Genomic DNA, 24,201 nt, shown 5'->3' with positions numbered 1-24,201 from the left:
GGATGGATGGCATTTTAGAATAGGCTCAACCATAAATAAAATGTGACAAAAGTGATACTCTGTGAATACTTTCCGGATGCCCTGTAATTAGGAATTAAAATCACGCTCATGCTGTTTGCTTTTAGGAACTTTCAAAGAATGATGTATTGCATTGAATCATGTATTTCATTTGGAAGAGTGGTATTTTGTTTTTTACACCCTACGTAACAAGTAGTCATGTTAATGTTAATAGAAATTATCCATCCATCCATCCATTTTTCTACCGCTTGTCCCTTAGGGCAGTGGTTCTCAAATGGGGGTACACGTACCCCTGGGGGTACTTGAAGGTATGCCAAGGGGTATGTGAGATTTTTTTTAAATGTCTGTCAAAAAGAACTGTGAAAAGAAATGCAACAATGCAATATTCAGTGTTGACAGCTAGATTTTTTGTGGACATGTTCCATAAATATTGATGTTAAAGATTTCTTTTTTTGTGAAGAAATGTTTAGAATTAAGTTCATGAATCCAGATGGATCTCTATTACAATCCCCAAAGAGGGCACTTTAAGTTGATGATTACTTCTACGTGTAGAAATCTTTATTTATAATTGAATCACTTGTTTATTTTTCAACAAGTTTTTAGTTATTTGTATATATTTTTTTCCAAATAGTTCAAGACAGACCACAACAAATGAGCAATATTTTGCACTGTTATACAATTTAATAAATCAGAAACTGATGACATAGTGCTGTATTTTACTTTGTTATCTCTTTTTTTCAACCAAAAATGCTTTGCTCTGATTAGGGGGTACTTGAATTAAAAAAATGTTCACAGGGGGTACATCACTGAAAAAAGGTTGAGAACCACTGCCTTAGGGGGTCGCGGTGGGTGCTGGAGCCTATTCCAGCTGCACATTATGTTTGATAATATTAAAATGTGACAACAATGTAACAAAATGTTATAATATACATATTATTGGGCCTAAAACATTGCTTACACATTCAACAATTAATTAAAACAAATACATAACCATTAAGTCCATGCAGTTTCTAAAAAGAAAAACTATGTGTTGTCTTCATCCATCCATCCATTTTCTACCGCTTGTCCCTTTCGGGGTTGCGGGGGGTGCTGGAGCCTATCTCAGCTGCATTCGGGCGGAAGGCGGGGTACACCCTGGACAAGTCTCCACCTCATTGCAGGGCCAACACAGATAGACAGACAACATTCACAAACTAGGGCCAATTTAGTGTTGCGATCAACCTATCCCTTCAAAATAATTCTATTTTATTTTTTATTTTAAACAAATGTTAAAAATGTCAGGTTTTGTTTTAATTCCTCCTCAACCCTGATCAAGTCAAGACATTTGCGAGTATTTAAGTTTTTCTATTTTTTTTCACCCTCCCAACGAAAAGGGCATTACTGTACCGTACAGGATGATGCATTGCAGCACTTCCGTCGGTTCGCTCGCAAAGGAAACTCGTGTACCACTGAAATGTGTCCGGCGGAAGTTGAGGCCTTGGCCTTGTTGTCACAAAAGCAATGGCGAGCGGGATAGGCAGTGAGTATTATTTTCTTACTTCTTCGCGTCTTTCCTATTGAGTTTACGGCCCAATCCTACATGACATGCAACCCGGGCTGTGTTATGTATTTTAGTTTGTTAAAAAAGAAGAGATTAGTTTGGTTAATGAAACGCTGCATCGCTTAGCTGTATGTGTCTCATGATTGTGTTCCCCCGTAATAACAGCGCTAAGCTAACGCCAAGCTAATGTTGGTTGTATATGAGCAGTTTGTTACTGTTTATCTTACCTTTTGTATGAAAATGTTTTGCTGCGGTTACTCTTTTCGAACAATTTCAACCTGTAATAACTGCAATGTTGTTCCACGCCAAATAAATTACATGTAAGCTTCTATCAAATATGCTACCTACGGTAGTCTGAAATACAAGTAAAAACATATGTTTGCTGATTTGATTGCATTATTCGCTGTGTGCTTATGTTTTTATGATTACGCTACATTAAATTAGTGTGAATAAAACTTCAACACATTGTTTAGTGTTTCGTGCTTCATCTCCCATTCACGTGTGTTTTGTAAACATGTTTTAGTCATAATTCTTATTTGTAATTGGAATTGGACATTTTCTCATTGCTATAGTCTGATATAGTTACCTACAAATATGTAATATTCACTCTCCCCAACCTAACTACATATGTTCTGTTCCTTTATCTGTCATTTAAAGTGTGTAATATCAATTCAAAGTTACTGACTGAGTGTTACTGCAAAACTCATCCTCTGTCCTGGTATTACACAATTGTTTTTCCTGTTCTGCAAGCAGTTTTTGACTTTTATACTTCATTTAAAGTGTTGAGTATACAATTTATTTCAGTATGAATTGATATTCCTTTCGGCGTGTTTTTTTATGCTGTTTGTTTCTTCTCTGTGTTGCAGAACATAAGATTCTGAATGTGGGGCCAACGGAACCCTGGTCGGTCAGGGAAAAACTGTGCCTGGCCTCCTCTGTTATGAGGAGTGGTGACCAAAACTGGTAATTAAAACAACAACACATGATTAATTAGGGGTGTAACGGTACACAAAAATTTCGGTTCGGTACGTACCTTGGTTTAGAGGTCACGGTTCGGTTCATTTTCGGTACAGTAAGAAAACAACACAATATACATTTTTTGGTTATTTATTTACCAAATTTGTAAACAATGGCATAACGTACATATACACACATGGTCCATTGCCAGGGTTAATGTGGTCAACATATGTAAAATAAAAACTAAATAAGATAAGGCTCAGAATGGTTTCTTAACAAAACCTTTCTACATATAAAGTGCTTTGATTGATTGATTGAGACTTTTATTAGTAGATTGCACAGTACAGTACATATTCCGTATACGGTAATTGACCACTAAATGGTAACACCCCAATAAGTTTTTCAACTTGTTTAAGTCGGGGTCCACGTTAATCAACATAAAACTGCCTCAAGTTGTTGCTCAGATTAAATAAAATGACACAACTTTTCTTCTACATATAAAAAGTGCAACATTAAACAGTTTCAAGTCAACTCAGCCTCAGATTAACTTTTCTTTCCCCCCCAGCCTGGCTAACTTGGCAGTAAGAGGATATATGGGCTTATTGTTCTTCCACCATAGAAGTGGGTCAAAATCTAGTTTCTAATGCAATATGGTCTTAAATCTGCGGTGATGACGCTTCAAATGGGTTAGCATGTTTGACGTGTTGTCAGAAGCAGCTACTGAACAATGTCGGCAAACCTCCGTCCTCCATTGTTGTATCGCGCAGCCAAAGTGTTCCCAAACGGGAGATCTTAACGAGACAGGAGGGTCTTCCAGCTCTGGCTTTTACATATTGTCGTAGCCCGGTTGCTGCTAGCATGCCGTGTGTTGTGCCTCGGTGTGCATTGTTTACACAACGTGCGGTACACTGCTTAATATGTCCGTGTGGAAACTCGTTCGGTACACCTCCAATCCAAAACCCCCGTACCAAAACGGTTCAATACAAATACACGTACCGTTACACCCCTATGATTAATAGTTATTAACGTCCTTTTTATGTACTGTGTTTTTACCCATAATTATTATAAATGTACAGTGGATTCTCAATTTACAAACTTAATTGGTTCTTGAAAATAGTTTGTAAATCAAAAATTAGATATAGTGAAGCAGAGTTCCCCATAAGAAACGAAGTAGGGCTGGGCGATATGGACGAAAAAGTATATCTCAAAATATTTTTACTTAAACTCGATATTCGATATATATCTCTATATATTTTTCGATGAAAGTATACTGTGAAAGTCTCTCTCTATGGAGGGTTCTCCTGGTGCCGACAGATCTTCTGGGAGCCCAGTGGTCAGGTTTGAACAAAGTCTTTTATTGCAAGCCCACGGATGGCCTGCTTTCCAGCAGTCTTCGCTCTCGTGACTTTTCAGTCTGCTCGTGTCTGCTCCCTTTCTCAGTCTCTCGGGCATGTGTCTTCTCTTCCCACTCCAACCACGTGTCTTGTCCCGGCTGCTGCTAATATGGACGACAGGTGATTAGATAACAAGCCCCAGCTGGGCAATCTACTCACCTGCCACTGACTTCGAGGCCGGTCCTTACACACTCCGCTCCGCGGCAGGCCCGCAGACCACACCCCCCTCCACATATACATATAAAGATATTAATTTTTGAGCGATATTCAGTGAAATTAAAGTGAATGACAACTGTACTGTAAACAGTCAGTGGCACTTTTATTAACGTAGTTAGTCAAGATGGGTATTAACAGCACAGAAAATAAACTGTTTAAGTAGTACAGAATTACATAACTAAAATAAAATAAACATTATTTATATGTAAAATAGATAACATAGCTGTGCAAATAATACAAAATGTATCATACACAGATTAAAAAAAATACATTTGCAGGCAGGCACTTTGTAATTTCCCTTCCTGGTTCGATGACCCGCCCTATCTTGCCTCTGATTGGCCTGTCTATAACCAATCGTGACTCATCATAGTAAACAACCAACCAATCATGGATGTTCTTATAGTGCAAGCAGGTCTTGGAAGGAGGAAGGGGAGGAGTTTAGTAGCACATGGAGTGGGAGCGGGGGAGAACAAGGAACAACATATAAGCGGCGTTTGGTAATTTTTACGTGAAATAAATTGTATCGATATCACGATATTTTCTTAATTCATATCTTGTTTAAAAATATATCGATACATCATACAAACTCGATATATCGCCCAGCCCTAAAGCAAAGTAAATATGAATATTGGGTTCCAGCCTTTTAGTAGACTTTGAACACCCAGCCTTTTAGTAGACTTTGAACACAATACAATATAAATTGTTATACAGTGCTGTATAACATCTCCTCCTAACTATACGAATGCGCATATTGCCCGTCCCCTTAAAAGGGGTGGGGGGGTCGCACTAATATACAATGAAAACTTTAACCTTACCCCTAACCTAAATAATAAATACAAATCGTTTGAGGTGCTTACTATGAGGTCTGTCGCACCGCTGCCTCTCGATATGGCTGTTATCTACCGCCCCCCAGGGCCCTACTCGGACTTTATTAATGAATTCTCAGAGTTCGTTGCTGATCTAGTGACGCACGCAGACAATATAATCATAATGGGGGACTTTAATATCCATATGAATACCCCATCGGACCCTCAGTGCGTGGCGCTCCAGACTATAATTGATAGCTGTGGTCTTACACAAATAATAAATGAACCTACGCATCGCAACGGCAATACGATAGATCTAGTGCTGGTCAGGGGTGTCACCACCTCCAAAGTTATGGTACTCCCGTATACTAAAGTAATGTCCGATCATTACCTTATAAAATTCGAAGTTCTGACTCATTGTCAACAAACTAATAATAATAATAACTGCTATAGCAGCCGCAACATTAATGCCGCCACAACGATGACTCTTGCTGACCTACTGCCTTCGGTAATGGCACCATTCCCAAATTATGTCGGCTCTATTGATAACCTCACTAACAACTTTGACAATGCCCTGCGCAAAACCATTGATAGTATAGCACCGCTAAAACAAAAAAGGGCCCCTAAAAGGCGCACCCCATGGTTTACAGAGGAAACCAGAGCTCATAAATTATCATGTAGAAAGTTGGAACGCAAATGGCGCGCGACCAAGCTTGAGGTTTTCCATCAAGCATGGAGTGATAGTTTAATATCGTATAAACGCATGCTTACCTTAGCTAAAGCTAAATATTACTCAAATCTCATCCGCCTCAACAAAAACGACCCTAAATTTTTGTTTAGTACAGTAGCATCGCTAACCCAACAAGGGACTCCTCCCAATAGCTCCACCCACTCGGCAGATGACTTTATGAATTTCTTTAATAAGAAAATTGAACTCATTAGAAAGGAGATTAAAAACAACGCATCCCAGCTACAACTGGGTTCTATGAACACAGATACAACTGTATCTATGACGGATACTGCAATACAAAATAGTCTCTCTCTTTTTGATGAAATAACATTAGAGGAACTATTACAGCGTGTAAGTGGGATAAAACAAACAACATGTTTACTTGACCCACTTCCTGGGAAACTTATCAAGGAGCTTTTTGTATTATTAGGTCCATCAGTGCTAAATATTATAAACTTATCACTTTCCTCTGGCACTGTTCCCCTAGCATTCAAGAAAGCGGTTATTCATCCTCTGCTCAAAAGACCTAACCTTGATCCTGACCTCATGGTAAACTACCGACCGGTGTCCCACCTTCCCTTTATTTCGAAAATCCTCGAAAAAATTGTCGCACAGCAGCTAAATGAACACTTAGTGTCTAACAATCTCTGTGAACCTTTTCAATCCGGTTTCAGGGCAAATCACTCTACGGAGACAGCCCTCGCAAAAATGACTAATGATCTACTGCTAACGATGGATTCTGATGCGTCATCTATGTTGCTGCTTCTTGATCTTAGCGCTGCTTTCGATACCGTCGATCATAATATTTTATTAGAGCGTATCAAAACACGTATTGGTATGTCAGACTTAGCTTTGTCGTGGTTTAACTCTTATCTTACTGACAGGATGCAATGCGTCTCCCATAATAATGTGACCTCGGACTATGTTAAGGTAACGTGCGGAGTTCCTCAGGGTTCGGTTCTTGGCCCTGCACTCTTTAGTATTTACATGCTGCCGCTAGGCGACATCATACGCAAATACGGTGTTAGCTTTCATTGTTATGCTGATGACACCCAACTCTACATGCCCCTAAAGCTGACCAACACGCCGGATTGTAGTCAGCTGGAGGCGTGTCTTAATGAAATTAAACAATGGATGTCCGCTAACTTCTTGCAACTCAACGCCAAGAAAACGGAAATGCTGATTATCGGTCCTGCTAAACACCGACATTTATTTAATAATACCACCTTAACATTTGACAACCAAACAATTACACAAGGCGAATCAGTAAAGAATCTGGGTATTATCTTCGACCCAACTCTCTCGTTTGAATCACACATTAAGAGTGTTACTAAAACGGCCTTCTTTCATCTCCGTAATATCGCTAAAATTCGTTCTATTTTATCCACTAGCGACGCTGAGATCATTATTCATGCGTTCGTTACGTCTCGTCTCGACTACTGTAACGTATTATTTTCGGGTCTCCCTATGTCTAGCATTAAAAAATTACAGTTGGTACAAAATGCGGCTGCTAGACTTTTGACAAGAACAAGAAAGTTTGATCATATTACGCCTATACTGGCTCACCTGCACTGGCTTCCTGTGCACTTAAGAAGTGACTTTAAGGTTTTACTACTTACGTATAAAATACTACACGGTCTAGCTCCGTCCTATCTTGTCGATTGCATTGTACCATATGTCCCGGCAAGAAATCTGCGTTCAAAGAACTCCGGCTTATTAGTGATTCCCAGAGCCCAAAAAAAGTCTGCGGGCTATAGAGCGTTTTCTATTCGGGCTCCAGTACTATGGAATGCCCTCCCGGTAACAATTAGAGATGCTACCTCAGTAGAAGCATTTAAGTCCCATCTTAAAACTCATTTGTATACTCTAGCCTTTAAATAGCCCCCCTGTTAGACCAGTTGATCTGCCGTTTCTTTTCTTTTCTCCTCTGCTCCCCTTTTCCTTGAGGAGGGGGGGGCACAGGTCCGGTGGCCATGGATGAAGTGCTGGCTGTCCAGAGTCGGGACCCGGGGTGGACCGCTCGCCTGTGCATCGGCTGGGAACATCTCTGCGCTGCTGACCCGTCTCCGCTCGGGATGGTGTCCTGCTGGCCCCACTATGGACTGGACTCTTACTACTATTATGTTGGATCCACTATGGACTGGACTCTCACAATATTATGTCAGACCCACTCGACAAATTTTTACGTGAAATAAATTGTATCGATATCACGATATTTTCTTAATTCATATCTTGTTTAAAAATATATCGATACATCATACAAACTCGATATATCGCCCAGCCCTAAAGCAAAGTAAATATGAATATTGGGTTCCAGCCTTTTAGTAGACTTTGAACACCCAGCCTTTTAGTAGACTTTGAACACAATACAATATAAATTGTTATACAGTGCTGTATATCAAATAATGGATCAACTTTCTATTTAAAAACAATTTGAACTGTTTGGTGTCCTCCCAAATGATCAGAAATCCTTAACTTTAACAACCATATTGCTGCACATTTAAAAAAGTAAAATCTACGAACATCAAGAAAGAGCGCCCCCGTTCTGTGTGTGCTTGGTACCTGTCGTATCTTATCCTCGCTTTGCAATAAGTCTGCTCTGGCATGTTTTTCCAAAAAAGGCCGATGTCTTCACAATTAAAACTTGTTGTGGCACGATCACAGAACCTGCTTCGTCAATCCTCGTCAATTATACTTGCGAGCGCCATTAATGTACAGTACTCCTTGCAAATAGTCTTTCTTTTTTTTATATACACAGGAATTGCATCTTTTTTTCCACGCTGGCCTGTTGGCTTTTTGAGACTCCTATTGAGTTAGAAAAGCGGACAAAACTAGTCCAAAGGGGATAAACACAAACAAGGCACACAAACTGAAGCACTGAGAAGTGAGTGTGTCTTGTGCAGAAAGTGAGTAGAAGGCTGTGCCTTCGCTACCATGATACAGCCGGCGTTTTTGCCTGTAGCACGAAAATTAATGACTGAATGAAAAGTTGGTACACAGAGATATGGGTCGCCACAGAGGCATACTTAAGCAAACCGGAAAGTTTGTCGATCCAAAAGTTGGCAAAAAGAAAGGTTCGTAAATCGAGGTTCCACTGTATACGATTTTCTGAAGTAAGTGAAGTAAATGGTCCTCTTGTGATTGTAGGGTGTCTGTAAGTAGAGCCATCAAGCCTTTTTCTGAGCCTGGTCGCCCACCTGACTGGTTCTCGCAGAAAGTAAGAGACTCCGCCTGTTTTTACAGAGGTGTTGTAAGGATTGTGATTAAATCATGTCTTTATTTTTCAGCACTGTGCCTCACAATATTCTGAGCTGCTGGAAGCAACAGAAGCTCCTAAGTCAGTTATCAGTCATACCAACAAAATTAAGACACTTTGCGGTAAATTTTGTTTACTTTAGACCAGTTGTAAACTGTGTTGAATTTGTTTTGTGTTCCAGACGTAAGCGCGGTGAGAAGGGCGAGGTGGTTGAGACCATTGAGGATGTAATAGTCCGCAGGCTGACTACTGAGAGAATAGAGGAGCTGAAAAAACTACTTCGAAACACACAAGAGCAGTACAGGTAAGCAGCATCCTTAAAAGGAAGCCCTTTAACCACTTGTGTGGTGAACTTTTACACTCTGTAAAATCGACCTGTGCAGAAAGTTGAAGAAGGAGGTGGATCTAATACAGACAGGTCACATGGACCCCCAGCTGAAGGAGCTCTGGGCAGAGAACACACTGTAAGATGACTTCTTCAACCTGTCTTAGTTCTCTCCGTTTTTATTTTTCACATTTTGTCATCCTTATATACTAAACTGCAAATCTACAACTACAGAAAAAAGAAGCAGGAAGAGGAGGAAGCAGAGCAGAAGAGGAAAGCAACAGAAATGGCATATCAAGGTGAGTCTGGTTGCAATGTAAAATATTTACAATACTTTCATCTTTCACTTTAAGAGGTCTTAAAAGTGTTTGTAAACCAGAAGTATTTATTGTTCATTTGTGATTAACTATTCCTTAACTAGAAAACAATATTCTGACATGTATTATTTAGTTTGGGCGAGCCATGCATGAGTGGTAAGTAATGTTGCCCCACAAAATACACAGACAAATATTTGTGGTTATTACTATCAACATTTTAGCCTTTTGCCGTATTTAATGCATTTGTACTCTGATTTTAAAAGGTTTTGCTGTTTTTTTTTAAATGTTATTTTGTGCCTTAAAAAAGACCTGCGTTCTGCAAATGGCGCCCGGGCCACACTATGAACACTGGTTTACATGTCTCAAAGCTCTGTCTTCTTAGCACTTATGATAGTGACGAATTTTGGGTTACAACTAGGTTGTAGAGGGTTTTTTGCATACCTTGCTTGCGGTGGTCATGCACACTCCCTGCCGGGCTGGTGGAGGCGGGTCTCCGCTTTCACTCAAGTGGTGAATACTTTGCCTTTCATCACCGCTTTGATTACCAAAAAAAATGCATCACGCAAGACACACTTTTCTCTTTCACTTTTAATTTGCTTAATATAGCAACAAAGTCGCTAAATTGACAATACAGATTCCTTCTCAGGTTTCCCCTAAATTTCCACTATATAAGTGGTGGTGGGGGCGTGGCTAGGGGTGTGGTCAATATTAAAGTAAAAAAGTTAAGTTAAAAGTACCAATGATTGTCACACACACACACTAGGTGTGGCGAAATTATTCTCTGCATTTGACCCATCATCCATGATCACCGCCTGGGAGGTGAGGGGAGCAGTGGGCAGCAGCAGTGGCCGCGCCCGGGAATCATTTTTGGTGATTTAACCCCCAATTCCAACCCTTGATGCTGAGTGCCAAGCAGGGAGGCAATGGGTCCCATTTTTATAGTCTTTGGTATGACTCGACCGGGGTTTGAACTCACAACCTACCGATCTGATGCATATATTTTCTTTAAAAAGGCTAAACAAATGTTTTATGTATATTTAAAAACAAATATTAGTGTTACCAATAATACCAATATTAATATTAACACGTTTTTAATATAATCAGAATCACAATCAGCTTTAACACAAGGAATTTGACTTAGTAGACTGTGCTCTATTTGTTCAATGCAGTTTCAATTATTGCTACTTATTGTAAAAGGTAACACAGGCTACACTTTATTGTGCCCTCCCTGAATATTGCAATTTAGTTTGCCAAATATGTAAACAGTCCCTTGAGTTAGATTTGAAAAAAAACAACTTTAGGTGTTTTGTTGATATTCTTCACTGTAAAACTAACCACACTAAAGAAGTTACATTAGATTTACATATGAAGTGCATATACATGTATGAATCATGTTAGATTAATAATATCATTTGGAATAAACTGAAAAAAGCGATACAATTATGCAGGATAAAGGTTGAGCTCTAATGCCGCTAGCTTGCTAATGTACAATGGACTAGCTCATAGACAATATAACTCAAATTAGCATGGCCAATCGCAGGGTACAGATGGACAATCCATCACACTAACATTTTTATCTATGGACAATTTGCAGTCTCCAACATGCATATTTTTGGAATGTGGGAGGAAACTGGAGTGCCCAGAGAAAACCCACACACTCACAAGGACAAATGCACACTCCACACAGCGATGTCCAAACAGAGGTTCGAAGATGCACACGGCGTAAAGTAAGACGTTATTGTCGGGAATAATGTCAAAAGATTATGGGTAGTTTACGCAGGATTGAACAAGAAATGCATTAATTAGCTTAAAAAGCCTTTCTCTTCAACTTTCTCTCCTTACTAGGTGTCAACTCCGTTTAGATGTGCGACCAGCTGCGGATGCGCTTCTGACAGGCAATTTAGATGCCCTTTTTTTTGTAATCCAAAATAAAGCAGTGAGGAACATGTTTATGATATTTGAGCTGTTTTACAAAATTACTATAGCCAATAGTATGTAAAAATAGATTATATACGATATATACATTCATACAATATATAACTTAAATTTGTTTTCATGTTAAAGTGTTTTCATGTAAAAAAATTAAAAAAATGAAGAGAGCAAAAACTTACTTTGAAAAGTTGGTGGCAGTAATCTTGCTGTGGCGTTTTGCTACAATCGTTTACATGTAGGAGAAGCCCTGCTTCTGTTATGTCTTATTCTCTAGAAAACCAAGTGTGTTGTGAAGCGGGACTACAACGCATACTGCCACCCTTCCATTCTAATATGTTAATGAGCGTGGGCGAAACTGAAGCGCTAAATCCACATTTGTGGCAAGATGCCACAAAATAGGCCTGGACGATATGACCTAAAACTAAACTCTTCGATTTATTTCCCAAAAAATTTGATTTAGCATTTTTTCCGATTTTCTTCCTACTTTAATTTTTTTTAGATCGTCTGCAACTAAAAAACCCTAACCCTAACCCTGGCCTACCATAAAGCAATAAATATATGATAAACACTTTTTTTTTTGGTGCTGACTGCTCAGTGCTTAATCTCACACAACAATTAGGAATCGACATAGCTGGCAGAAGAAAAAATGTATAGTATTCGGTACTGACGATACCAAACAAGCAAGTGTTGATGTATTATTTGTGTGTTGGAATCGACTACAAAGAGTTCAAAAATGTTTTATTGTTAACGTCTCCATGCATGCAGGACATACAGAAAAATCAAAATACAGTTTCTCTCTCACCCCCACCCTTTCTCATCCAAGCTCGGGGAGAGAGTAGCCGCTGCATCCACACGCGCCACCTAACAGTTTGTCATTTTTAAAAACAAAAGGAAAAAATGACACAACAAAGGACGCCATGTTCACCGTCAAAATAAAAACACAATTCTTCAGCAAAATAACTGTACCGCAGAAGTACAGATAGGAAACAAAACAACAATATTTTTGACCACCCTAAAATGTCATTATTGTAGAGTTGTTATAGTTGAATAATTATTCATCAGATCTTTGTGAGTTGACTCTTTTATTTTCTTGCAGTTGAGATTATGCCATCTTTAATATTTGTCTGGTTCCTTGGTGTCTTTAACAACAAGTACTTTGCCTTCTTTCCATTGTCCATTTCCCTTCATGTAGATTTGTAAAAAAAATGTTGCAGTTAGTGCATTTTGTCCTGCTGAAGTTGTGCGCTCTCTTGGCAATTTTGGGATAGTACCTCATTATGTAGACCAGTGATTATCAAACCGTGATAGAAGTACCACTAGTGCAGTGGTTCTTAACCTTGTCGGAGGTACTGAACCCCACCAGTTCCATATGCGCATTCACCGAACCCTTCTTTAGTGAAAAATAAAATGTTTTTTTCGTAATTTAATCTTAATTTATAAATATTAATCATGAAATTATGTTATTATATTAAAGAAACACTAATAAAGATATATTTTACAAACAGAAAGTTACAGGAATGTACACATGATCCCATGTTTACATCTCATTGTGCAACATGTGAATGTTTTAGTGGGAACTAAATGCGATATCTGAAGGGGTACAAATTATTTCTAAAGCCAGAACCCCACCCAGACATATACCGTATTTTCCGCACCATAAGGCGCCCTGGGTTATAAGCCGCGCCTTCAATGAACGGCATATTTCAAAACTTTGTCCACCTATAAGCCGCCCCGTGTTGTAAGCCGCATCTAACTGCGCTAAAGGAATGTCAAAAAAACAGTCAAATAGGTCAGTCAAACTTTAATAATATATTAAAACCAGCGTGATGTGGTCGCGCATGGAATCGTATATCAACATGGACGAAGCTGCGTGAAAAAAGCCACCCGGCCTCTTCGCGTAAACTTAAACTTACCTTACCACTCGCTCATCTTTTCTTCATCCATCCCTTCGAGTTAGCTTTTATGATGACGCCGGCTGGAAAGGTCTCTTTTGGCAAGGTCTTCCTTTTGAATATCACCATGGGTGGAAGTTTCTGGCCATTAGCATGGCAAGCTAGAACCACAGTGAAGGATGACTTCTCATTCCCTGTGGTGCGAATATTCACCGTACGTGCTCCCGTTGTATCCACAGTGCGGTTCACAGGAATATCAGTTGCTGTGAAATAGTAATCCGTGTGCGGATGGAGAGATTGCGTCTTTTCTTGAACCGGATCCCTGTCGCTTTGTAGGAGCCATTTTGTGGTCTTTACAGATGTAAACACACAAAGGAAATGATAATATCCGCGCGCTTTTTCTTCTTCTACGCGGGCGGGTGGTTGCTTACAGTAGAAGAAGAAGCGCTTCCTGTTCTATGGGGGCGGGTGCTTACCTTGGCGGTTGCTTGCGTAGAAGAAGAAGCGCTTCCTGTTCTACCGGGAAAAAAGATGGCGGCTGTTTACCGAAGTTGCGAGACCGAAACTTTATGAAAATGAATCTTAATATTTATCTATATATAAAGCGCACCGGGTTATAAGGCGCACTGTCAGCTTTTGAGAAAATTTGTGGTTTTTAGGTGCGCCTTATAGTGCGGAAAATACGGTAATACTAGTGCACAGCTCATGAAAAACAATATTTTTTGTTATTGTCATTGTAAGTGGGCCAAAACACTTATATTAGAAAATATAAAATGCTGTCATTTGATTACAAGAATAAAACATTGAACTTGTTATTTAGTCAGGTTTGGGACAGGTGTGCTGCAGGTGTGACCACAGTGCATGTGCACATCTGACGTCGCTCACATGTGCTCCACTGAATGCTCAAAGAGTTTTTACGTTTGCTCACTCAGATGGAAAATTAGAGGGAACATTGTTTGGGGGTATCCATGATACGTCGATAGGGAGAAGTTTTTATTTACACCATGAGTCGGGTGTGTCTTGACTTCCGCGGCGGAGGCTCCGCCAAACCCCTGAGGCCGACTCACCGAACCCTAGGGGTTCGATCGAACCCAGGTTAAGAACCACTGCACTAGTGGTACGCGGGCCCCATCTAGTGGTACGCCAAAGAATTTCTGAATTATGTTCAATTAATCTTATCCATCCATTTTCTTATTATTTAAGCAGTGTTTTATTTTCCTGTATTCAAACACAGGTTTAATGTTCAAACTGTGTGTAATGTTACAGTGGCCAAAAATATAAATATACTTATTAAAATAAATTCTATGCCTTGTTTTTAACAAATATGTAAGCCAACACTACTGTATTGTACTGTACTGTATTTGTCATTATGGTGGTACCGGTACTTGTAGAGCCAAGTGTTTTCTGAGGTGGTACTTGGTACTTTTTTTTTTCTACATGCTTCTTTATCTCAGCAAAGCCACTTTTTTGTTGGTTAACTTAATGATGATGACAGGCTTGGTATTATTCTTCCTACAAGACATTAGCATGTGTTGATGTAGTTGACATCCACATCCACCACCCTTTGATTGCAAAAAGTTGGCCACCTGTTCCGCTTCTGAAGCAGCTGCATGTTGTTCTTTTGTTTTATCGGTGTCATATTATTAGATATACCACTCATGAACTGTCTTGTCTTCTAGCTCGTCTGGCGATTAAAAACACCCCCAAGCGTTTACCCAGTGTCACTGTCCGATCCCCTCTGGGTACCAGCCCCCCCTGCATGGAGCCCCAGACTGATTCCTCAGTCCCCATGCCACCTTTAGAACCTATAGGCATTTCCTCAGATGACACCAGCACACACTCTGTAAGTAGGTGCTTGCATACAGTGTATTAATCTGTGTGTGACACAACACGTTAGTTTTTATTTCTGCTATTTTCACCAGGACCAAGGTGGAGGGATTTTTCTCCCAGTGACTGAGGGTCCAGGCCCAGGTCCTAAAGATGGAGGTATGGCCTCTTTCATAGATGATTCCCCACAGAAGAGGCTCCTACAACAGAAGGCCACACCTCCGCCTTCTCCTCTCCTGTCAGAGCTGCTGAAAAAAGGCAACCACATCTCGGCCAGCACTCGCCTTGTGAGAGCCAGCTTAGCCTCTATTTATTAAACCGTTCATAAACATTAAGTAATAATAATACATTTAATATCTAATGCACTTTTAATCAAGCTAGAACTCAAAGTGCTACACAGTTAAAAACAGGGTGGAGGAGACTAAACATACTCAATTAAAACAAAAAAGAAAAGGTTAAAACATCTTATTGACATTTAGCAACCGTATGCCTTTCTGAATAAACAGGTTTTCAGTATCTTACTTAGAATAAGTACATTTATAGACGTTTATGTACAATATGAGTGTAAAGTAACAGACACACTAAGCATTCATTTGTCAATTTACAGCAGACTGAGTTGCATAACTGCTTTTAATTGTACGGGATAAAAACACGGTTTTGCTATTACAGGTCGCTGACGGAGACTCCTCTGGAAACCTTAGCAATGGATTACAGACTGCTGCTGCCGTCGCCATGCCATTACCATCTGGCCATGATGTCCTCACAGGTAAATATGCTCAATGAAACTTAACTCAAGCTTAACTTAACTCACTCTTAGCCACTGTTGCTTGCCATCTGCTTGGTTAGCAATGATGTTCGATACCTCATTTTTTTTAATTAGACAGGGTGTCACATTTTACCTGTCCAAAATAGTCGGAATCCCCCACGTAAGCATTCCATTTAGTTGTAAACAAATGGTCACAGAAGGTTACCAGAATGTTTTTAACTCCTGTTATTTTCTGGAGGCTAAATTGCTGAGTCTTTTAGTATATGACTGAAAGGACAGTGTTGTATGTGGGGGAAAGGTGGTGTCGCAGACCACCTCCACTGTTCAGGGATGGTTTTTCAACCTTGACATAGATTGCTTCCCTCACTCCTCTTTCGTACCATCCGTCCTCCCTGTCCAGAATCTGTACATTTTTGTTCTGAAAGGAGTGCTGTTTCTCCTTGAGGTGCAGGTAGACAGCTGAGTCATGGCCTGAAGAGTTTGCCCGTCTATGCTGTGCCATGCGTCGGCTTAGTGGTTGTTTTGTTTCCCCAATATGTGAATCAGTGCATTCATCATTACTGGATAGCATACACCAGATTGTTTTTGTGGATTTGGGGTGTCTGGTCTTTAGAATGCACCAATCTCTGTCTGAGGGTGTCGCCTGGTTTGAAGTGTACTGGAATGTTGTGTTGGTTAAAAAATCTTCTGAGTTTCTCAGATAGACCTGATGCATATGGAATGACAATAATTTTGCGTCTGTCACCTTTTTCCTCGTCATCCACTCTGTTCTTGTTAATTCTAGATGCACTTTTCACATACGACCAGCTGGTGTCACCACAGGTTTTGAGGGCTTAACTCAAATGCCTAAGCTATTTCTCTGTGATGTGGGCTGGTAGGAACATTATCAGCTCTGTGTTGTAGGGTTCTGATAATGCCCAGTTTGTGTTCCAGTGGGTGGTGTGAGTCAAAAAGTAGGTATTGATCGATATGTGTGGGTTTTCGGTAAACCCCGACAGGCCCCTGTTATCTCCAATGTGGACATCAGTCCTAAAAAGGCAACCTACCGGTACTGTCTTTGACATCCTCACATGTGAACTTGATGCTTTTGTCCACTGAGTTAATGTGCTCAGTGAAGGCATGCACTTCTTGGTTTCTGATTTTCACCGCTGTGTCATCCACATAGCTGTACCAATTACTTGGTGCTGTTCCCTTAAAAGAGCTCAGAGCTCTCTTTTCCATGTTCTTCATGTAAAGGTTTGCTATTATTGGGGATGCAGGTGATCCCATGATACAACCATGTTTTTGTTGGTAAAACGTTCCCATGATGTGCAGGTTCTCCGGTTTGTTTAATATGCAATGGTCACGTTTCCTTAATTAAACTCAAATGTGAAACATCACTTCGACACAGGTCGCATTAAAGGTAAGAAGTGTTCGATTTATTTTTAGGTTGCTTCAGTACATTAAGGCTAATTACACTGATACACTATAAAATTGTTTGTCTTAAAATGCACACATTTAGTTGTATTCAATGGCAAAAAATGTCAAATGGCTCTCACGGAAATACATTTTAAAATATTTAGGTTTAATGGGTCTCTCAACCATAAAGGATCCTATCAGCTCTGACTATTATTAATCTTTTTGTTAATTTCCTGTCAACAACTGCTTACTTTCTGCTGTAAAGCGCTTCGATCTACATTTTAAACTTTATTAAGCACTTATTTGTCGGTGTTTTTAATAGCAATCTTAGCTATTAGCATGCCTGCTCCTGGCTTGCTCTCGTGTGTAACATGTTAAGCCTTGTCCTATAGTGATAAATATACCTAATAATATGAGATACTTAATACTAAAAAAATGCAGTTTATTTGCTGTATTGGAGGTGATAATTATTAACTTAGGGAAGCGGCTCCACAGTGTGCATAGAGACACATAATTAGCTCAAAAAGTACAAATTTAGCGCCAGTATCATTATAAAATGTAACCACCTACATTTTTTAACCGGCTTGGAGTTTTTAAGTTGACAAAAGAGTAACTTCTAAGCTAAAAGAGAGGCCTGTTTCACTGATATTGTTCTTCCTTGCCAAAGGTCAGTGATTTACTACATGTGTTTTATATTCTTGCTTTATTTGCAGAAGGGGAACTCGAAGCTGCAGTGAAGGCAGAGCTTGGTGAGGAGACGGGGTTAGTTGAGGAGGACATCGTGGCTGTATCTTACATGGGAGATGAACTAGATTTGGAGACTGTAGGAGACATCATTGCCATCATCGAGGAGAAGGTACACACTGTCTCTGCTTTGTCTATTTTTTTATGACAATTACCGGTATACAGTTTTATGTCCCAAACAAGACATGGATTGTGAAAACCTTAGTAATACGTATCTCACTTAAAACGTATACATAGTAGACCGGGTTTCCCCTAGATTGCCAAGACACCTGTGCTGGTGGGGGCGTGGTCACCATGATGTCATCATACAATTTGCATAATTTGTTATAATGATATGATTTTCTTTAAAAAGACTCAAAAATGTATACAGTTCATACATTTAAAACAAATATGTGTTATTAAACACTATTAACATATATTTGATATTATATGGCTTTGCTATATTTTCAATTGCTGCTACTTAGCCTATTGTGCACTGTACTTTGTTGTGAATTTTTCAAGTGTCTACAGACTTTTTCTGACTTTTTCTTTATTAAAAATGACAAATCTAGCACCTTTTTTGGTGTTATTTTAGACTGTACTTGTGTTTACAACTTTACTTCTGTCCCTGGATGCCCCCGACAAAAAGTGAGCTGCAGCAAGCATGACGTCACACTTTCTTCGCCCTGCTGCTCCTTTCTCTCCTTAAAAGCCGCCACTGTCCTCTTTAATATTTGCACATTTTGTAGATGGCTGTCTGCAGGTATATCTGGGGTATAATAAAGTTAAATCCACATTGCAGACATGCTGATTACGCTCCAGACAATCTCGCGCGTCTCGTTTATAAATCACTGCGCTGTTTTCGATGATCAAAGTCTTTTTTTGGCGGCCACATTTCAGTGCATCACTATCAAATAGTGCGCACATAATAGGCTATATATATCCATTCATACTGTAACAATCTGCTAGTGGTGATTGTTTTATGTTTGTGTGGTTTTTGATGTGATGTTTATATTTCCCATTATCTCAAACACACCACCCATGCCTAAAAGCAGATTGGCTGAGAATGAGGAATTGTTGTTGCGTGTCGTGGGAAGCACGGAGACGAAAGCGTTTGCACGGGAGGTAAAACCTGTTGGAATTGGGAAGGCTGTTATCATAAGATTCTCAATAAAGTTGAAAATAGCAAACGTCTGACTTTTGACTTCTTCTGGAGGCTGCAATGCATTATATTAATTTAATTTGTTTTCACGTAAAACAACACCTTGTTTTTAAGGTGTGTGGCCATGATTTTAAGATTTTGCGTTCAGTTACATTAAGGGGAGAAACCCTGGTAGATATTTGATACTGTGTGTTACTGCAGAGCTGATTTGTGATTCATACTGACACGTAGAGCACTGAGTAAAAAAAGTGTCTCAAATTAACCCCATTTTTCAAACTACAGTTTAACCCAGCTACTTATATAAGGTCTAATAAGAAGTGGTTCTGGCTGTGCTACCAAGGTTGATGACTCGGTGGAGGCTTTGGATGCAGCAGCAGTGGAAGCAGCTCTCTCTCTGTGTGAAGAGGCTGTTTCAGAAGGACACACACTCCCGGGTCCCTGGGAGACTCAGGAATTAAAAGACACAGACCAGACTTCCACAGTCCAAGACTCTGACCACATACAGGACCCTTGTGATGTGGCGAGTCTGTCCATCTCAACCCCTGTTGGCGTGGAGACGCATAGTCAACCGGAAACTACAATCGCAGAGGAAGAGGTCAAAGAAAACTGTGACAGCGCTGTGACAGAAAGAGAGGTAAAGTCGGGTGATGTTGCAGCTAGTGGTGAGGTAACAGAAGAGGGCACTGCAGGGAAGGAGGACACTGATGTAGTCGTGAAGAGTGAAGTAGAGTGGAACCAGCCTGAGACGAACCCACCTTACCTTGGTGAACATACTACAAACACACTAAAATTATTGCTTTGGTTATTTTAATCTACTACTGTTTTGATCCACAGATTCTGAGGACAGCTCTATCTCTGGCAAAGAGTCTAAGGTACCAGGCGTACACGTTTTGCACACTTTAAAAATTTTGGGGGGAAAATGCTTCCATTTACGTAATTGCTGTATGTGGTTGACATCAGGAGGTCAAGGAGGAGGAGGTGGGGAGTGAGTGTGACCCTGAAGAAGGGATGGAGCTCAAAGAGGAGTGTGGCGAAGGGGAGGGTCCCTATTTGTCAGAGGTGGAGCGAGCAGCCAGCGAGAGTGAAGATGGCTATGGGCTGTCCTCTCAACGCTACATGGCGGATTCATTAGCGAGCAGCCCTGCCTCGTCTTCCCAGCTGTGAGCAGCCAGATGTGCTCATGTCTTTCAGGTGAATTTTGATTGTCTTTACAGCCATTCCTTTTTCACCCCAGGTCTACATGTGGTGAGGACCAAGAGGCTGTGCAGGCCCAGAAAATCTGGAAAAAAGCCATCATGCTGGTGTGGAGAGCCGCAGCTAACCACAGGTGGAGCTCTGCAGCTACCTAATATTCTTGCTCATGTCACATTGTGCTTCCCCATTAATCAATTCTGGAATTACATTTTTTTTCAGGTATGCCAGCGTCTTTTTACAGCCTGTGTCAGACGACATTGCCCCTGGTTACCACAGTATTGTACACAGGTGAGATTACACTGTGCATTCTCACAATCAAACAGTCCATATACTCACATTAACCTTTAAATCAGAGGTGTCAATACTATTTACAACAATAATGAATGTTGGTTGACTTTGACACATATTGTACATTAAAGATGCTCAAACCTATCCACTGTAGGTCAAAATATGCCAAACTATCTGAAGAAAAAAACATTTCAATCTTAGCTTTGTGTTAGGTGACAAAGTTTTGTAATATATAATAATACAATACATATTTTATTAATTAATTGATTTTAATTTTAGAAAATGTTGGTGGTAAAAAAAAAGAAGAAGCTTGGGGCAGAAAATCCACCCAGAAATCCACACTTTGGACTTTCAAAAGTGTGCTCTTGACTGATGCATTAAAAACAATAATACAGAGGCTGTCTTAACAGAATCCCCACTTTTTCTTGATAGCCTCAATTGTGTAATACCGATAATTCCAAATGTAAATCGTAGTTCATTAGTTAACCTCTACTTTTCTGTTCTCCAACATGCTCCTGTTTCAGACCCATGGACCTGTCGGCAATAAAGAAAAACATTGAATCCGGTGTGATCCGTACGACGGCAGAATTCCAGCGTGACATCATGCTGATGTTTCAGAATGCCGTCATGTACAACTCGTCAGACCACGACGTATACCACATGGCGCTAGAGATGCAGCGTGACGTCCTCGAGCACGTCCAGCAGTTCCTGGCCACCCAGCTCATTATGCAGACCTCTGAGAGTGCCATCTCTGCCAAGAGCCTCCGTGGCAGGGAGGGAAATCGCAAACCAGGCGAGCCAGCTGAGAAGGTGTGTTGAGCAACTTAAATGGGGAAAAGTAAATGTTCCTCCAATGTCTCGATGTTAGGTCTGTGGTTTGAACTGCGACGGTGCATTTATTTAGGTGTACCAGGACTCAAAATATGTTTCAGATTGAGCAAATCACTGAAATGCACGCTAATCATTTTTCGGTTCTATTAAGTTCTATAATGGCCTAATTAGCCTGAATATTTTATATGTAAGTTCTTGGACCTAATAAAACTAATGAGTTTGAATGCCCACGGTCTTGTAAAGTGGATCAATGACTACAATTATGACTACTAATAATGGCATTAATATTGTTATAGGAACCTATGAAATATTACATTTAAATTTGAACTTAACTGTCTCAGATTAAAATCTGTTTTTGTTCTCAAAATGTGCCTTCAGCATCTGTGTTCCTTACTTTGTACATACCGGTGTATATATAAGGTATACCTTTTATAAAAATGAGTACACCCCTCACATTTCTGCCAATATTTTATTTTGTTTTTTCAAGCTTAAACACAGAAGAAATGACACTTTGATAACATGTAAAAGTAGTCTGTGTACAGTCTGCATAATCAGTGTCCACTTTAAGTAACAACACACAGCCATTCATGTCTAAACCGCCGGCAGCAAAAGTTAGTGAACCCCTAAGCAGTGTTTCACACAGAACGCCAATCTATTTGTGGCACTGGGTTGCAGGGTATAAAAGCACAAATACAAGTGCCTAAAATCGACTCAAGTAAAAGTACAAATAAAAGCAAGTGCCTTATGCAAATTAGACAATGTCGACAAACCCACATCAAAGCAGGTTATTGACATTGTCTAATGTGCAGCGCGATCATTTTTATTTAAAAACGTGTGTGCGTGCGTGCATGCGAGCCAGCGAGACTCGCTGCTCATTGAGAGCCATACGTGCTTTCATGATGGTCTCCCGAAGTGCCTAATAAGACATCAAATTGTGCTTATGAGTTGTGTTAAGAAGCAGAGCCGTAACAACAAGCTGCATTCACAGACAGTCCCAAACATGATGTGTTTATGAGCAAGCGCAAACCGTGCTAAATTTAATGGCGGTGGTCCAAATGTATTGATGGCCAACCGCCATAAATAATTGAATGTATGAATTGGGAAACACTGCCTGAGGTAAAATGTCAAATTGAACATAATTGTGGTCATTTTCCACCTTCAGCAACATGTGACTTGGTTACAAGTTCTCCAATATGGATAAGGAACTTGTTTTATTTGGTGTTATGGCTCTCGTCCTCTTTCATGCAATGTTTTAACATTATAGTCGAGTGGAAGAGGATTCCAGATGCATCCTGTAGAGCTCAAATGAACTCCACTCCAAAGAGAGTTAAGACCGTGATGGAAAATAATAGCCACGCAAAATACTCTGGGCATTTTCACTTAGGTGTGTACGCACTTTCGTTGCCCACAGTAGACTGTATGTCTTTATGTTCAGTTATTTTTTTTAACTCGAATCCAAGTTGTACACTGACCTCTTACCATTGTATTAAAGTGTCATTTATTCTGTGTTGTCCCATGAAAATATAACATATTTGCAGAAATGTGAGGTGTACTCACTTTTAAAATATACTACCTGAGTCTCTGCTGTTTATTTCTAGTATTCTGACTGACTTTTTTGCCAATATCTATCCAGCCTAATGTGCTTTAGTATAAAATAGAATATTCCCTAGCATGTCACACATGTGAGGTTTTTTGTTCAGTGTTTGTGTATGGCTGTTAAGTTGACCACTTTAGTAATGTTGTGGGCAGAAGTTCACATAGACTCATCATGGGCATAAATGTAATGTAGTTTTGGTTTTGAATTATCTTTTAGAACAGTTCTTTTCCTGGTTGCAATGATTGTACTACATACAACTTTAGTGCCTTTTTGAAAACAAGAATTGGGTTCATGCACTTTTGTAGCAATCAACAACTACTACAATAGTTCGAGCTTGATTAGTTTGACCACTTTTATTGAGTTGATTGATATTAATGTTTTATTATCATTCCACCCTAGATAAAGAACAGTTCAAATAAATAATTTAAAAATCAATTCATACCCGGGATGAGTGTATTTAAATTTGACCTATACAAACTTTTTATCAGCATGCACATTTCACATTGGGGCACATCTGGTCTCGCTTTATGACAAAATAACAAGCAATTGTCCTTTACCGACCTGATTCCTGCATGCAGACTCCCTTCACTAACCTCTGACTGTCTGGGTGTGTTTGTCTGCCATTGACGCTTCTTTTTGCTTTTACATGAATATTCTATTATGTGCTTATTGGTTTACTATTTGAAGGACCAGTAAAAATGTAGAGCTTGCATCCTTTTTTGTAGGGGTTTGTGAAGTATTTTTCGCACTTAAAGCAGCTTTGGCAATAGCTTTTATTCAACCATGTCACGATGATGCCAGAAACTTCCCCCATTAGTCCGTACACGCTTTAGTGTTTCAAATAGCCATATAACTGTCTAGATTGGCCCAGATTTAAGCTGTCGCTTGTTTAAACATCTATAAAAATGACCATGGAGCTCTAGTTTTGACATGTTGCTTAATGGGGAATTGGTATTAAAGTGGGTGAAAATGACTATTTGACAGTTAATTGTGGTCTTACAGTACGTACTTGGCAGACATGGGCCAATTAAT

General features: G+C 39.8%; 1 protein-coding gene across 2 annotated transcripts in view; it reads left to right on the top strand.

Annotated features, from left to right (window-relative positions):
- The first annotated feature begins 1,430 nt into the window (after positions 1-1,430).
- Positions 1,431-24,201, top strand: part of brd8b (bromodomain containing 8b) — a 32,637-nt gene continuing 9,866 nt past the window's right edge. For both annotated transcript variants that reach the window (XM_061927551.2, XM_061927550.2), the window contains exons 1-17: positions 1,431-1,537; positions 2,425-2,521; positions 8,809-8,878; positions 8,949-8,998; positions 9,099-9,221; positions 9,301-9,381; positions 9,477-9,541; positions 15,063-15,226; positions 15,306-15,497; positions 15,880-15,976; positions 18,088-18,230; positions 19,600-20,023; positions 20,094-20,131; positions 20,220-20,419; positions 20,494-20,586; positions 20,673-20,741; positions 21,266-21,551. In XM_061927551.2, coding sequence (XP_061783535.1) covers positions 1,519-1,537; positions 2,425-2,521; positions 8,809-8,878; positions 8,949-8,998; positions 9,099-9,221; positions 9,301-9,381; positions 9,477-9,541; positions 15,063-15,226; positions 15,306-15,497; positions 15,880-15,976; positions 18,088-18,230; positions 19,600-20,023; positions 20,094-20,131; positions 20,220-20,419; positions 20,494-20,586; positions 20,673-20,741; positions 21,266-21,551 — 2,211 coding nt within the window. In that variant the 5' untranslated portion in view covers positions 1,431-1,518. The remainder of the gene's footprint in view (positions 1,538-2,424; positions 2,522-8,808; positions 8,879-8,948; positions 8,999-9,098; positions 9,222-9,300; positions 9,382-9,476; positions 9,542-15,062; positions 15,227-15,305; positions 15,498-15,879; positions 15,977-18,087; positions 18,231-19,599; positions 20,024-20,093; positions 20,132-20,219; positions 20,420-20,493; positions 20,587-20,672; positions 20,742-21,265; positions 21,552-24,201) is intronic.

The sequence above is a fragment of the Nerophis lumbriciformis genome, linkage group LG35, assembly GCF_033978685.3.
Source record: "Nerophis lumbriciformis linkage group LG35, RoL_Nlum_v2.1, whole genome shotgun sequence".
NCBI lineage: Eukaryota > Metazoa > Chordata > Actinopteri > Syngnathiformes > Syngnathidae > Nerophis > Nerophis lumbriciformis.
The sequence above is the reverse complement of the archived record's forward strand: the minus strand, read 5'-3'. Positions and strand labels throughout refer to the sequence as shown.